The 14,758-nt window shown below is 43.2% G+C and overlaps 2 protein-coding genes across 9 annotated transcripts in view; one reads left to right on the top strand and one right to left on the bottom strand.

Annotated features, from left to right (window-relative positions):
• Positions 1-367: 367 nt before the first annotated feature.
• nox1 (NADPH oxidase 1) lies at positions 368-8,501 on the top strand. Its single transcript, XM_014199854.2, has 13 exons — positions 368-737; positions 2,112-2,207; positions 2,487-2,597; positions 2,845-2,929; positions 3,822-3,967; positions 4,179-4,360; positions 4,796-4,922; positions 5,028-5,120; positions 5,232-5,473; positions 5,708-5,870; positions 6,077-6,223; positions 6,333-6,457; positions 6,787-8,501. Exons 1-13 carry the CDS (start codon positions 552-554, stop codon positions 6,911-6,913), a joined length of 1,830 nt encoding a protein of 609 aa, XP_014055329.1. The 5' UTR covers positions 368-551; the 3' UTR covers positions 6,914-8,501.
• The window catches only part of cstf2 (cleavage stimulation factor, 3' pre-RNA, subunit 2), a 28,590-nt gene continuing 21,308 nt past the window's right edge, over positions 7,477-14,758 (bottom strand). For all 8 annotated transcript variants that reach the window (XM_014199760.2, XM_014199759.2, XM_014199758.2 and 5 more), the window contains 4 exons: positions 14,341-14,723; positions 14,031-14,155; positions 13,874-13,948; positions 7,477-8,275 (listed from right to left, as the gene is read on the bottom strand). In XM_014199760.2, the coding sequence (XP_014055235.1) occupies positions 8,153-8,275; positions 13,874-13,948; positions 14,031-14,155; positions 14,341-14,723 (706 nt within the window). In that variant the 3' untranslated portion in view covers positions 7,477-8,152. The remainder of the gene's footprint in view (positions 8,276-13,873; positions 13,949-14,030; positions 14,156-14,340; positions 14,724-14,758) is intronic.

Below are 14,758 nucleotides of genomic sequence, written 5' to 3' on the forward strand. Positions count from 1 at the left end.
GGGTGGCCAGCTCTAGGAAGAGTCTTGGTGGTTCCAAACACCTTCCATTTAAGAATGATGGAGGCCACTGTGTTCTTGGGGACCTTCGACACTGCAGGAATGTTTTGGTACCCTTCCCCAGTGTGCCTCGACACAATCCTGTCTCGGGGCTCTATGGGCAATTCCTTTGACCTCATGTTTTGGTTTTTGCTCTGACAACTGTGAGACCTTATATAGACAGGTGTGTGCCTTTCCAAATCATGAATTTACCACAGGTGGAATCCAATCAAATTGTAAAAACATCTCAAGGACAATCAATGGAAACAGGATGCACTGGAGCTCAATTTCGAATATCACAGAAAAGGGTATGAATACTTATGTAAATAAGGTATTTCTGTTTGTTTTTTTAATACATTTGCAAAACAATATAACATGTTATCGCTTTGTCAACCATAGTCGGTCAAGAGCCAACCATATTCGGTCAAAAAAAGTCTTCCTCATTCTAAAGGCGTGGGAAATGGGATTCTGACGCGCTCTTAACAAATATAAATGATTACCTCCTCCCTGAGGAAATGCAATTTTATGGTCTGTATTTCCTTGGCATGACTTTGACCACTGACCTTAAATGGGTGGGGTTTGAACAGGTGCACTGTATAAAAACGACAGGTAACGGCTTAAAGACCAGTAGTGGTGGACGGCGAAAGTCCTTCAAAATGGGCAACTGGATCATTAACCATGGACTGACATACTTCATACTGGTAAGAACATGATGTATTACCTTAATCATATTGGATCATGTAGGCTATAGTCAATGTATCATTTCAGTGAATGCGATACATGTATTTGGGCTTTTAAGGACTGCCAGACAAAGCGCATTTGCGTGATGCCCCAGATGCGTAATATCTCTCCAAATGCGCAAAATACGATAACTTGGTTAGCTTTACTGAACCCCCAAAAGGTCGTGTCTACACTTGACACTTACATGCTACTTCTGCTACCAGAATACCAAGATTGCATTGAAAAGACGGGTCTATTCGCTTCGTGATCTGATATTGTACAGATCTGGCTGACCACTTCACGAGGTGGTCAGGGATGCATTGTGTGCGGGTTTCTCATTAGTCTGAACGCAATCAGGCTACCGAAAGGGCATACATTGGGCGACGACATCACCTATTCTCCCGCATGTCTCCAGAAAACGTGTCTTTTGGACCGAGAGGCAGCTTTTTATAATAAAGTTGAAGGAAATACGTTCCTAGCGTGTGAAGGCACGTGTCTACTGGCCTCATACACGCTAGCTAATATGTTTGGTTTGGCTAGAGTTAGGCTAACCCGTTTGCAATCGCTTTAGCGTTGCTTACTGGCTAGCTACATAGGTAGCTACTGCCACCAGTTTTTGTGTTATCATATTTAGCCTATTCCACTGTTTGTAGAATGCAGTCATTTGAAAATAGCGCGGGAAAAGGGAATCCGGACACACTGTGGACAGGGTAGACACTTTTAAAATGTAGTGTCAGTGCATGACTCGTTCGGGAATTCCATGATCACCCTTACAAAAAAAGATTACAGTTTTTAAACTGCAGTCGACTGTGGTATTTTGGACGCAGTAATTGCAGTGGTCCAAGGCATTGCATCTCATTGCAAGAGGCGTCACTGCAGTCCCTGGTTCGAATCCAGGCTGCATCACATCCGGCCGTGATTGGGAGTCCCATAGGGCGGCGCACAATTAGCCCAGCGTCGTCCGGGGTAGGCCGTCATTGTAAATAATAATTTGTTCGTAACTGACTTCCCTAGTTAAATAAAGGTAAAATAAATACATTGCAGAATAACTGCATTTTGCAAAATTACTGTAGTAAAAAAAGTGTTATTTTGGACGCAGTATTTGCAACATACTGCAGTTAGACTGCACTTTAACTCCAGTTGTACTGCAGTTATACTGCACTCTGACTGCAATCTTTTTTTGTAAAGGCAGAACTATGATCAGAATACTAAAGCTGCATGAACTGTCAAGTCTAGACAATGGCAAGATATGTTATTTTGAGAGGAATGCATGTTATTTTTAAGAGTAATAAATAGAAGACTACAATATTCCCAATCCTGCTGTTTTGGTCATCTTTTCCTGGCTGGATTTACAGGTGGTCTGGATGGCCATCAACATATTCCTCTTTGTCTGGTTCTACTTCTTGTACGACTTGGGGGATCGGTTTTTCTACACGCGACACCTTTTAGGGGTGAGTCTTACCATAATATTTAGGCCTTGGGTAGTATAAACATAGTATACTGTAAATGCTCAATTAATAATGTATTCCTATGATTTTTAAATAGGACAAGTATGAAGTATCTGACTTCAAATTGGAATTGTCTGTTGAATTTGTTTCTATTTAGTTACAAAGTTTTAACTGAGTTTTACCTGTAGTTTACACCATTCCTTATGATAGGACAGATGTTACAGAGGGTATGTATAGGATAACACACTGCAGAGGTTGACATGGGTGTCTTTGGGCTTTCAGTCCGCATTGGCCTGGGCCAGAGCCCCTGCTGCCGTCCTCAACTTCAACTGCCTGCTGATCCTGCTGCCTGTGTGTCGGAACCTGCTGTCTCTTGTCCGCGGCTCCTTCGTGGTAAAACTAATCCTAAGGGTTTAGCCAAGGGGTCTTGCAATTATTGCCTAATTTGTCGTCACAGCATCTTGTGGCAAACATTCCTCTGTACATTACTGTATAGTTATATTGTCTGATGATAACTATAACAGAACGGACTTGTATTGGTTGAAGTGCTTTGCCAATATATTAAAGGTTCGTGGCTTTTAATTGACTTTCATTATCGTCTTCCTAATTTGTCTTGAACTTCCTTGTGTTGCTGTTTCAGTGCTGTGGGCGAACTATGAGGAAGCAGCTGGACAAAAATATCAGTTTCCACAAGCTGGTGGCCTACATGATTGTCCTGATGACAGGTATGCGACGCTTGCTTCCTGGTCAGATAACCAGCCGAAAAAACCCTAACCTGAAGCCTTTACTTTCTCATGCACTGATAAGTAATCTAGTCGTAAACAAAGTTCGATTTTAGGTGACAATGGTGATGAAACGTTAAAGATTTATTTGAAATTATTACCAGCATTATTTGGTCAACACAAAATATGACACTTTCTTATTGTGGTGAAGGCACAATAAGGTCAAGGGGTGAAAAAAGACCAGGAGACTGAAGCTGGAAATTGACTTACTAGGGTTGTTGGATGTGGAGATCCTGACCTCAGAGAGACTAAAGGCCTTACAAAGTATTTCTCAAGAAGAACAGAGTAAACAGATCTGACACATTCGATAGAACATTTGAACATTCATCCAGTATCTTTTGATATTGCCTGATGGACTATTCAGGCGATATTGTAGATGTCATTGAAAACCTCAGCTTCTGTTTAAATACCAGTACATGGTTCAACGTAGATTGAAATGCTTGAGGAATGGAGAACGACATTCAGACACTGCTTCTTTTATGTTATTATCCCTGTGCCGTAACAGTACATGGTTCAAAGTAGATTAAACCATTTCAACATAGATTGTGCCAATTTCCACACTTTTCAATTCTTAAATAAGAGTTTTTCTATAGAATGGAGTAGTGGTATCCAATCAAGGCAGTGACTCAGATCTAAAGTTCAACTAATTTACCTGCGCTGCCCTGAATGGATGTCAAATTTGGGGGTGGTTTATTCAGATCCCCATTAGATTTTGCCAAAGCAGCAGCTATTCTTCCTGGAGTGGAATGATCCTGTTGAACGCATAGGAATCTCCATTCTATTCCTAATGCTAAATGAAAAGTTAAACTGTCTATTTCCTCTTGTTTTGTGGCAGCGGTTCACATCATTGCCCATTTGCTGAACGTGGAGCGGTACTACAACAGCTGGCATGGAGAGTATGATGCCCTCAGCATGGCCCTGTCCAGACTGAACGACTCGGGCAACACCACCTACTTGAACCCAATCCGCTCTACAACCACTGTACGGCTTGCAAGCCATTGGAGTTTTAATCATTTGTTTAGTACTGTATTATAATTCTTTGTATGTTATTGTAATTAGGGCACCAAGTTTTTCCTAGTCAGGTCTGGTATACCAAACAAACTCCTGGCACAAGTCTTTGTAGAAGTTTTATATAGGCCTAGAGGTCATGTGAATGACTTGGGTGCATTCTGATTGGCTCCTTCTGCCTCAGACTCCGAACCTCCTGTTGTTCACCACCATCGCTGGGATCACGGGCGTAATCATCACACTGGCACTCATCCTTATGATCACCTCGTCCATGGAGTTCATCAGGCGCAGCTACTTCGAGGTCTTCTGGTTCACACACCACCTCTTCATTGTCTTTTTTGCTGGGCTGGTCATCCATGGAGCCGGGTAAGGCGCGCTCTCTCAGTCCCAGCTCCCAGTCATTTTAAAGCTACAATATCTGACCAAATTCACGTAGAAATGTCAATTATAAATCTCATTGAAAGCAAATCTAAGAAGTAGATCTGTTCTATGTGCACTATTTCTATGTTTCCTGTTTTTAAGTTTAGTTTTTGCGTCTTTTACTTTCGGTTTAGTACACCAGCTTCAAACAGCTGACAATATTTGTTGTTATGGAAAAGGTATTTCACAGAGGTTTAGATGGTGCAATGATTCTCTACACTATACTTGCTTGTTTTGTCACATAAACTAAAATTATGCTAACTACTGTATTAGGATTTTTGCAACCAGGAAATGGTGGATCGATTTCTGCATAGTGCACCTTTTAAGAGTAAATGTTTGTTTTGGATTACAAGTCAATGGTTGTGTCCTTTGTCCCTACAGACGCATAGTTCGAGGTCAAACAAACTCCAATCCACCATATAATATCACCTTCTGTAAAGATCATATAGAAGACTGGGGGAAGAAAAAAATGTGTCCCGTCCCTCAGTTTGCAGGGGGGTTCCCACAGGTAAGAGGTTCCTCAATGACATGTAATAATATCACCTACAATCAAAAATAACTTAAGAGAATCGTCTTAGATACAGTATATCCTGTGTTCCCATGTCCTTTATAGACCTGGATGTGGGTGATAGGTCCCATGGTCCTCTATGTGTGTGAGCGCTTGCTGCGCTTCATCCGCTACATTCAGGCTGTCAAATACAGAAAGGTACGTGTGCACTGCAGTAACTACTAACTATTCTGTGTAATTGACAATAATTGTATTTTCCTTTCCATGGCCAGATAATCAATATCTGTTTCTCTAACGCTCCCCTCTTAGATAGTGATTCGGCCGTCCAAAGTACTGGAACTGCAGTTGGTGAAGAATGGTTTCAAAATGGACGTGGGCCAGTACGTCTTCCTCAACTGCCCAGCCATCTCCCAGCTGGAGTGGCACCCCTTCACCATGACCTCTGCCCCCGAGGAGGACTTCTTCAGCGTGCACATTCGCTCTGTAGGTGACTGGACCCAGAAACTCATCAGCATCGTGGAGCAGCTCCCTGAGGGGGCTCAGGGACCGAAGTAAGTTATCTTTATTGAAAAGCAGACAATGGCTTATAATGTAGCAGCAAGCTCCTCATCTTTGTTGATGGGGAGGATAAGGGGCATCAATGCATGATTTCTGTGAAAGGTCCAAGTTTCATGCACAGTTTAAGTTGGAAACCATTCCTGAATGCATAGGAATTAGGTTTAGCTGGTCAAATCTTTCTGCCCTCCTATCCTGTTTGATGGCTTGACCTTTGACCTGTCCCTCAGAATGGGTGTGGATGGACCGTTTGGTACGGCCAGTGAGGATGTGTTTGACTACGAAGTCGCCATGCTGGTTGGGGCTGGAATCGGAGTCACCCCCTTCGCCTCCATCCTCAAGTCCATCTGGTACAAATTCAAGGACTCCAACCCTGAGCTACGCACCAGAAAAGTAGGGAACATATTGATACTCTCTGGCGTTCCATTGAAGCTACTAACCAGACGGCTTTAGTCCTGCAAACCACTCTAATTCCACGATGCACCTGAATGTCTCTGTGAACATTAGTATTTATCATGGACTTTTGCCAGCATAGCATGTTATAGCTTCGGTATTGAATTGTTTGAAATCACATCCTCATATTTACTTCCTGGTTGCAGATCTACTTCTATTGGCTGTGCAGGGAGACGCATGCATTCGAGTGGTTTGCAGATCTGTTGCAGGTGCTGGAGAGGGAGATGGAGGAGAGAGGCATGGGAAACTTCCTCACCTACAAACTCTACCTCACTGGATGGGATCAGAGCCATGTACGTAAGGCAGCATACATACACCCACCAACAATCTGTATTACCATATTCCACTGTGAGACATGCAGTAGTTGTGGTAGCGTCTGTTCACTATCTTTCTTCTCCATAGGCAACTCATGTGATGGTTCATGCGGATGCGGACACGGATGTGGTCACTGGTCTGAAGCAGAAAACCAACTACGGCAGGCCCAACTGGGATAAGGAGTTTGAACAAGTGTGCAAAGAGAATCCGACGTACGTTTGTTTACAACACGTCTTGAGATGACAATATTCCCTTATAAATTAGTTCTGGACAGTAGTTAAAGCTGCAATATGTAACTTTTTGGGGCGACCCTACCAAATTCACAAGTCTAAGAAGCTGTACATCTGTTCAATGGGAGCTATTTCTATGCTTCCCGTTCTTATGTGCACAAAATGAGAGAAATAAGCTTTTTAGAATTTTAGCGACCAAGAAATGGCAGAGCGATTTCTGCATCTTTAACAACAAGGGTATTACATATAGCTTGGACTGTACCCTTCATTGACTAAACTACTATATATGTCTCTCTTATCAATGTCTACAGGTCAGTGGTGGGCACGTTCTTGTGTGGCCCTGTGGTCTTAGCTACCGTCTTGTCAAAGAAATGTGTCAAATACACAGACGTCGATCCCCGAAAGACCAAATTCTACTTCAACAAGGAGAACTTCTGAGCAAAACAATGTCTAATCTGCCCCCCTACCAAAGCTGGCTCTTTGGTCTTCCAAAATGTTTGCAAAAATATGTTTTTAAAACAATTCATCTGGGAGCTTCCTGAGTGGTGCAGCAGTGCTGCCGGCTGGGATTTCCTTCCTCTAGCGACTCCTTGTGGCGGGCTGGGCGCCTGCAAGCTGACTTCGGTCGCGAGCTGGACGGTGTTTCCTCCTACACATTGGTGCGGCTGACTTCCGGGTTAAGCGAGCAGTGTGGCTTGGCAGGGTCATGTTTCGGAGGATGCATGGCTTTCAACTTCGCCTCTCCTGAGTCTGTAGGGGAGTTGCAGCGATGGGACAAGACTATAACCAATTGGATGTCAAGAAATTGAGGGGGGGAGAATATATTTTTGACAAGAATCTGAACATGACAGATCCTGACATGCTGTAGAATATCAGCCCTTAATACCTTTTTGGATTCTGCTGTTTCATAGAAAACTGACAAGCCTTGCACATAGACAAATCAGAAATCTTCACAAAATGAGGAATAAGCTTTTTGTGCATATGAAATATTTCAACGCAAACACTTTAAATATGTTTTATTCAGTGTAGAATAAGAAATCAAACTTGGCTCTTCACAGCATTTCTAGCTGAACATGACACTGAGGCTTTCAAGGAAATGATAGCAATGTTTATACAAAAGCCCTACTGTATATCCATTTCCTTGTAAACGACACGGGTGCACTGAAGTGTTAAATGAGGGCGAGGCATTGCCAGTCAAAGCCACAGGTGCACTGAAATGTTAAATGAGGGCGAGGCATTGCCAGTCAAAGCCACAGAATCTGTTCTATAGCAAATGAGTCACGTATACAAATGTACTTTCCTTGGAATTATTTTGTAAATGTGAGGACTCTTCCACCTCAACCTACTTAATTTGTATGTCCTTTTTGAGCAAATAGTTTATTTTAAATCTACAATGACACTTTAAATCCTCACCTGTACATACCAACATCCCGCTGAATAAAATACAGTACTGAAATTGTTCTCATCTATTTTTGATAGACAATATGAAAACCCATAACATCCAGCAACACTTCTGTTGAAGTGTTGCCATTTGAAGATGAACTGACATTCTTCAAATCACAAGCACTCACTTCAATCTTCCATTAAAAAAAGACAATATAATACAAAACAATCTACAAAATGTTTGAAATTAGGATGAGGTGACGTCGACATAGGGGACAAGAAATTGGTTGTTCTTTAGGGCGCCCCGGCCGTCTTCTGGATCTGCTCTTTGAGGATGAGGATGCTCTGCCTCTGCTCTGGGGGCAGCATGGCAATCTGTTCTGGGGTCAGCTGCAGCACCTGCATGATCAAGGCAGCCTGGAAAACAATAGACAAACTGGTGAACCACACTGCTCTCAGATCAGATATTGACAGGCAGTAATGTTAAAACCAAAATACCTCCAAAAGCACAGCATTTGGATACAGAAGGAAAGTCAGATCTTTCAAAATAGTTTACGCGTTCTCATTTTTCCATTGAATAACTATGTCATGTAGTGTATTCCATTGGTTGTTATTGCATTGAAATAAATGGCTTTTCATTGAGTGCTAATGCATTGGTTCTTTTGTCGCCCTGACTCGTTACTCTTCAGGTAGCCAAAGAAAGCACTGAGCCCCAAGTTGTCTCCACAAAGCCAAGTGCTTGAGATGTCATCCTCTTCTCATCCCATTCCTCAATAACTTCCTTCCCAGACCGCTGACAGGTTAGGACAGACAGACCTTTCATTTAAAAGTTGGGGTTTAAGCTTTTTATTTCACCTTTATTTAACCAGGTAGGCCAGTTGAGAACAAGTTCTCAATTACAACTGCGACCTGGCCAAGATATAGCAAAGCAGTGCAACAAAAAGAGTTAAACGTTCAGTCAATAACACAATAAAAAAAAAATAATCTATGTACAGTGTGTGCAAATGTAGAAGAGTAGGGACGTAGGCCATAGAGGTGAAATAATTACAATTTAGCATTAACACGAGTGATAAATGTGCAGATGATGTGCAAGTAGAGATACTGGGGTGCAAAAGAGCAAGAGGGTAAGTAATAATATAGGGATGAGGTAGTTGGGTGTGCCATTTACAGATTGGCTGTGTACAGGTACAGTGATCGGTAAGCTGCTCTGACAGCTGACGCTTAAAGTTAGAGAGGGAGAGGTAAGACTCAAGCTTCAATGATTTTTGCAATTCGTTCCAGTCATTGGCAGTAGAGAACTGGAAGGAAAGGCGGCCAAAGGAGGTGTTGGCTTTGGGGATGACCAGTGAAATATACCTGCTGGAGCGTGTGCTACGGGTGGGTGTTGCTATGGTGACCAGTGAGCTGAGATAATGTGGGGCTTTACCTAGCAAAGACTTAGATGACCTGGAGCCAGTGGGTTTGGTGACGAATATGTAGTGAGGGCCAGCCAACGAGAGCATACAGGTCGCAGTGGTGGGTAGTATATGGGGCTTTGGTGACAAAACGGATGGGACTGTGATAAACTACATCCAGTTTGCTGAGTAGAGTGTTGGAAGCTATTTTGTAAATGTCACAAAAGTCAAGGATCGGTAGGATAGTCAGTTTTACAAGGGTATGTTTGGCAGCATGAGTGAAGTAGGCTTTGTTGCAAAATAGGAAGCCAATTCTAGATTTAATTTTGGATTGGAGATGCTTAATGTGAGTCTGGAAGGAGAGTTAACAGTCTAACCAGACACCTAGGTATTTGTAGTTGTCCACATATTCTAGGTCAGAATCGTCCAGAGTAGTGATGCTAGTTGGCCGGGAGGGTGCGGGCAGCAATCGGTTGAAGAGCATGCACTTAGTTTTACTAGCATTTAAAAGCTGTTGGGAGGCCACGGAAGGAGTGTTGTATGGCGTTGAAGCTCATTTGGAGGTTTGTTAGCACAGTGTCCAAAGAAGGGCCAGATGTACACAGAATGGTGTCATCTGCGTAGAAGTGGATCAGAGAATCACCAACAGCAAGAGTGACGACATTTATATATACAGAGAAGAGTCGGCCCGAGAATTGAACCCTGTGGCACCCCCATAGAGACTGCCAGAGGTCCAGACAACAGGCCCTCCGATTTGACACACTGAACTATCTGAGAAGTAGTTGGTGAACCAGGCGAGGCAGTAATTTGAGAAGCCAAGGCTATTGAGTCTGCCAATAAGAATGTGGTGATTGACAGAGTCGAAAGCCTTGGCCAGGTCGATGAAGACGGCTGCACAGTACAGTGCCTTCAGAAAGTATTCACACCCCTTGACTTTTCACATTTTGTTGTGTTACAGCCGGCATTTAAAGTTGTGATTTGTTACTGGCCTACACACAACAACCCATGATGTCAAAGTGGAATTGTGTTTCTTTTTTACAAATCAATAAAAGTGGAAAAGCTGAAATGTCTTGAGGCAATAACTATTCAAACCCTTTGTTATGGCAAGCCTAAATAAGTGCAAGAGTATAAATGTGCTTTACAAGTCACATAATAAGTTGCATGGACTCTGAATACAACAGTGTTTAAACTATTTTTGAATGACTACCTCATGTCTGTACCCCACACATAATTTTAAAGGTCCCTTCAGTCGAGCAGAACATTTCAAACAGATTCAACCACAAAGAACGGAGGTATTCCAATGCCTCGCAAAGGGCACCTATTGGTAGATGGGTTAAAAAATTTAATTTAAAAAAAGCAGACATTGAATATCCCTTTGAGCATGGTGAAGTTATTACACTTTGGATGGTGTATCAATACACCCAGTCACTGCAAAGATACAGGCGTCCTTACTAACTTAGTTGCCGGAGAGGAAGAAAACCGCTCAGGGATTTCACGAGGCCAATTGTGACTTTAAAACAGTTTCAGAGTTGAATGGCTGTGATGGCAGAAAACTGAGGATGGATCAACATTATAGTTAGTGCCTTCGGAAAGTATTCACACCCCTTGACTTTTTCCACATTGTTATGTTACAGCCTTATTCTAAAATATATTAAATTGTTTTCCCCCATAATGACAAAGCAAAAACAGGTTTAGAAATATTTGCGAATGTATTAAAAATAAACTGAAATGTCACATTTACATAAGTATTTAGACCCTTAAAAATCAGTACTTTGTTGAAGCACCTTTGGCAGCATTTACAGCATTGAGTGTTCTTGGGTATGACTCTACAAGCTTGGCACACCTGTATTTAGAAAGTTTCTCCCATTCTTCTCTGCAGATCCTCTCAAGCTCTGTCAGGTTGGATGGGGAGCGTTGCTGCACAGCTATTTTCAGGTCTCTCTAGAGATGATCGAGCGGGTTCTAGTCCGGGCTCTGGCTGGGCCACTCAAGGACAATCAGAGACTTACATTTACATTTTAGTCATTTAGCAGACGCTCTTATCCAGAGCGACTTACAATGCATACATTTCATACATTTTTTTTTTCGTGAAATAACAGGGGAAGTGGGGTTACACGTGTGAATGTGTGAAAACGCTTGACTGACTATGCTATTCTTCACTGAATGACTGATAACATGAAAGTCTAAAACATTCATGTCATTTGTTTGAAGTCAACGACCACAGTGTTGGTTCTGTCAATTGCTGCTACCTTAGGACAAAAAAATAACTGAGGTCTGATATGATGGTGTTAAAGAACTTGAGTGCTGAAGTCTCACAAATCATAGAACCCATTTAACAACCTGTGTTCATACCGCAGCAATATCCCCCACCACCAAGCAGAGAACAGGATAACACGACAACGCATTATAAAGCACAAGGCCCCACGCAGCAGCACTGGCCAGCTCGTGGTCTAGGACGGATGAGAGAAACCGTCCAGTTACATCAACAGCGATATGAACCACAGGTAAAGTATCCCAGCCGAGATACAAACCAAGGGTGAGAGAAACAGCACAGTTCCAGCAGAGATATGCACCACAGCGATACTATGCAACCCCAAACCGTGTCCGTATGAGAAGGTGCTTCCACTGTCATCAGAGCAGATCAGAGGAGTACTGCCAGCACTGCTACAGATGTGGGAGCAGCGACCACTTCCTGGCAGGTTGTCGGTTTAGAAAAACAAGGCCAACCAAAGAGGTTCCTATAAAACGAAGACAGGTTGCCCCTTCTACTGTAACTGACTTGTCCCGAAGCCAGTCCTGCGTTGTCTTGGCTGTGTGCTTAGGGTGGTTGTCCTGTTGGAAGGTGAACCTTCACCCCAGCCGGAGGTCCTGAGCACTCTGAAGCAGGTTGTCATCAAGGATCTCTGTACTTAATCTTTGCCTCGATCCTGACTAGTCTCCCTGTCCCTGCTGATGACAAACATCCCCACAACCATGCTTCACCGTAGGGAAGTGCTGCAGAGATGGTTCTCCTTCTGGAAGGTTCTCCCATCTCCACAGAGGAACTCTGTCAGAGTGACCATCGGGTTCTTGGTCACCTCCCTGACCAAGGCCCTTCTCCCCCGATTGCTCAGTTTGGACGGGTGGCCAGCTCTAGGAAGAGTCTTGGTGGTTCCAAACTTCTTCCATTTAAGAATGATGGAGGCCACTGTGTTCTTGGGGACCTTCAATGCAGCAGACATTTTTTGGTACCCTTCCCCAGATCTGTGCCTTGACACAATCCTGTCTCGGAGCTCCAGGGACAGTTCCTTCAACCTCATGTTTTGGTTTTTCCTCTGACTTGCACCGTCAACTGTGAGACCTCATATAGACAGGTGTGTGCCTTTCCAAATCATGTCCAATCAAGTTGTAGAAACATCTCAAGAATGATCAATGGAAACCAAGATGCACCTGAGCTCAATTTCAAGTCTCATAGCAAAGGGTCTGAATGGTTATTTAAATAAGGCATTGATTTAATTTGTATAAAATTGGCAGACATTTCTAAAAACCTGTTTTCACTTTGTCATTATGGGGTTGTGTGTGTAGATTTCTGAGGACTTTATCCCTTTTAGAATAAGGCTGTAACGTAACAAAATGTTGAAAAAGTAAAAGGGTCTGAATACTTTCCAAAGGTTATGTATGCCACAATACTAACCTGCTGAACTGAGTGAAAAGGAAGCAAGCCTGTACAGAATAACATTTTCCTAAACATGCATTGTTTGAACAATGCACTAAAGTAATACTGCAAAAAATGAAGCAAAGCAATTACCTTTTTGTCCTGAATACAAAGTGTTATGTTTGTGGCAAATCCAATACAACATGACCGAGTACCACTCTCCATACTTTCAAGCATAGTGGTGGCTGCATCATGTTATGGGCATGATTGTAATCGTTAAGGACTGAGGAGCTTTTTAGGATAAAAAAATAAAGACAGAATGGAGCTAAGTACAGGCAAAATTCTAGAGGAACTCCTGGTTCAGTCTGCTTTCCAACAGACACTAGGCAACAAATTTACCTTTCAGAAGGACAAAAACCTAAAGCACAGGGCCAAATCTACACTGGAGTTGCTTACCAAGAAGACCGTGAATGTTCCTGAGTGGCCGTTTTTACTTAAATCGACATGAAAAGCTATGGCAAGACCTGAAAACGGTTGTTTAGCAATGATCAACAAACAATTTGACAGAGCTTGAAGGATTTTCAAAATAATAAAATGGGCAAATGTTGCACAATCCAGGTGTGCAAAGCTCTTCGAGACACAGTTGTAATCGCTGCCAATTCTAACATGCGTTGACTCAGGGGGTTGAATACTTATGTAATCAAGACAGTGTTTATTTATTTTTTTTTAATTTTTTTACAAATGTTTAAATTTTTCTTCCACTTTGACATTAGGGTATTTTGTGCAGATCATTGACCACAATTAAATAGATTCCAATCCCACTTTAACACAAAATATGGAAAAAGTCAATAGATGTGAATACTTTCTGAAGGCACCAGATGCTCCAGTTTCTCTAGACAGCCAACACTAATCTGAGCCAATATCTTCTAGTACTAGCCAGGCATTTTAAGGTGAAACTGAAAGTTAATCGTGACATGACAAACCCACCTTCTCATGGTCCTGTGAGGTCACCTGGCTTTGCCCTGGGCTGAAGCTACCTCCGGACTGTGGTACACCAGGACCCTGAAAAAAAATGTTATTAGAACTGTTTTCATTGACAAGAAGACCTAATGTAGTGAAGACATTTGCTGTAGCTAGGCAGTACCGGTCTGGCAGTTGGAGGGGCATTAGGATTCATGGAGTGAGGGGGGGGACCCTGCATTCCTTGGGCCATGGGAACCCTCTGGCCTGACACTGGTCCACGGGTGTCCACCGCTCTGGGGTCACGACCTTTAGAAACAGCCATTCCTCACGTGATTACTCATTACAGATCTGATCTAACTAGTCTAAGCACAGGAGCTTTTACACCTGTTTTCCACACAGTTCTAAATTATGGCAATAATGCTTCTTATAAAATGTCTGCTAATAAAAAAAGAGACTAATTGGACTTGATGTTAATACTGTGATGTGGTTACCTCTTGTCTCCATGGGGGGTCCCCTGGGCTCCATCATGGGGGGTCCCCGGGGCTCTCCCATCATGCCTCTGGGTTCACCCATGGGGGGTCCCCGGGGCTCTCCCATCATGCCTCTGGGTTCACCCATGGGGGGTCCCCGGGGCTCTCCCATCATGCCTCTGGGTTCACCCATGGGGGGTCCCCGGGGCTCTCCCATCATGCCTCTGGGTTCACTCATGGGGGGTCCCCGGGGCTCTCCCATCATGCCTCTGGGTTCACCCATGGGGGATCCTCTCATGTCGTGAGGCGGCCTCATGTCCGGAGGAGGCCCGCCAACCATCTGGGTCATGTGCATGGGGGGCCCCTGTTGTGGTGGGGGGGCGCCAATGAAGCCTCCTCCACGACTGGACACAAAGAGAACACAGAATAAGCCAGTTGT

This window comes from Salmo salar, chromosome ssa05 (genome assembly GCF_905237065.1).
Source record: "Salmo salar chromosome ssa05, Ssal_v3.1, whole genome shotgun sequence".
In the NCBI taxonomy this organism is placed as follows: domain Eukaryota; kingdom Metazoa; phylum Chordata; class Actinopteri; order Salmoniformes; family Salmonidae; genus Salmo; species Salmo salar.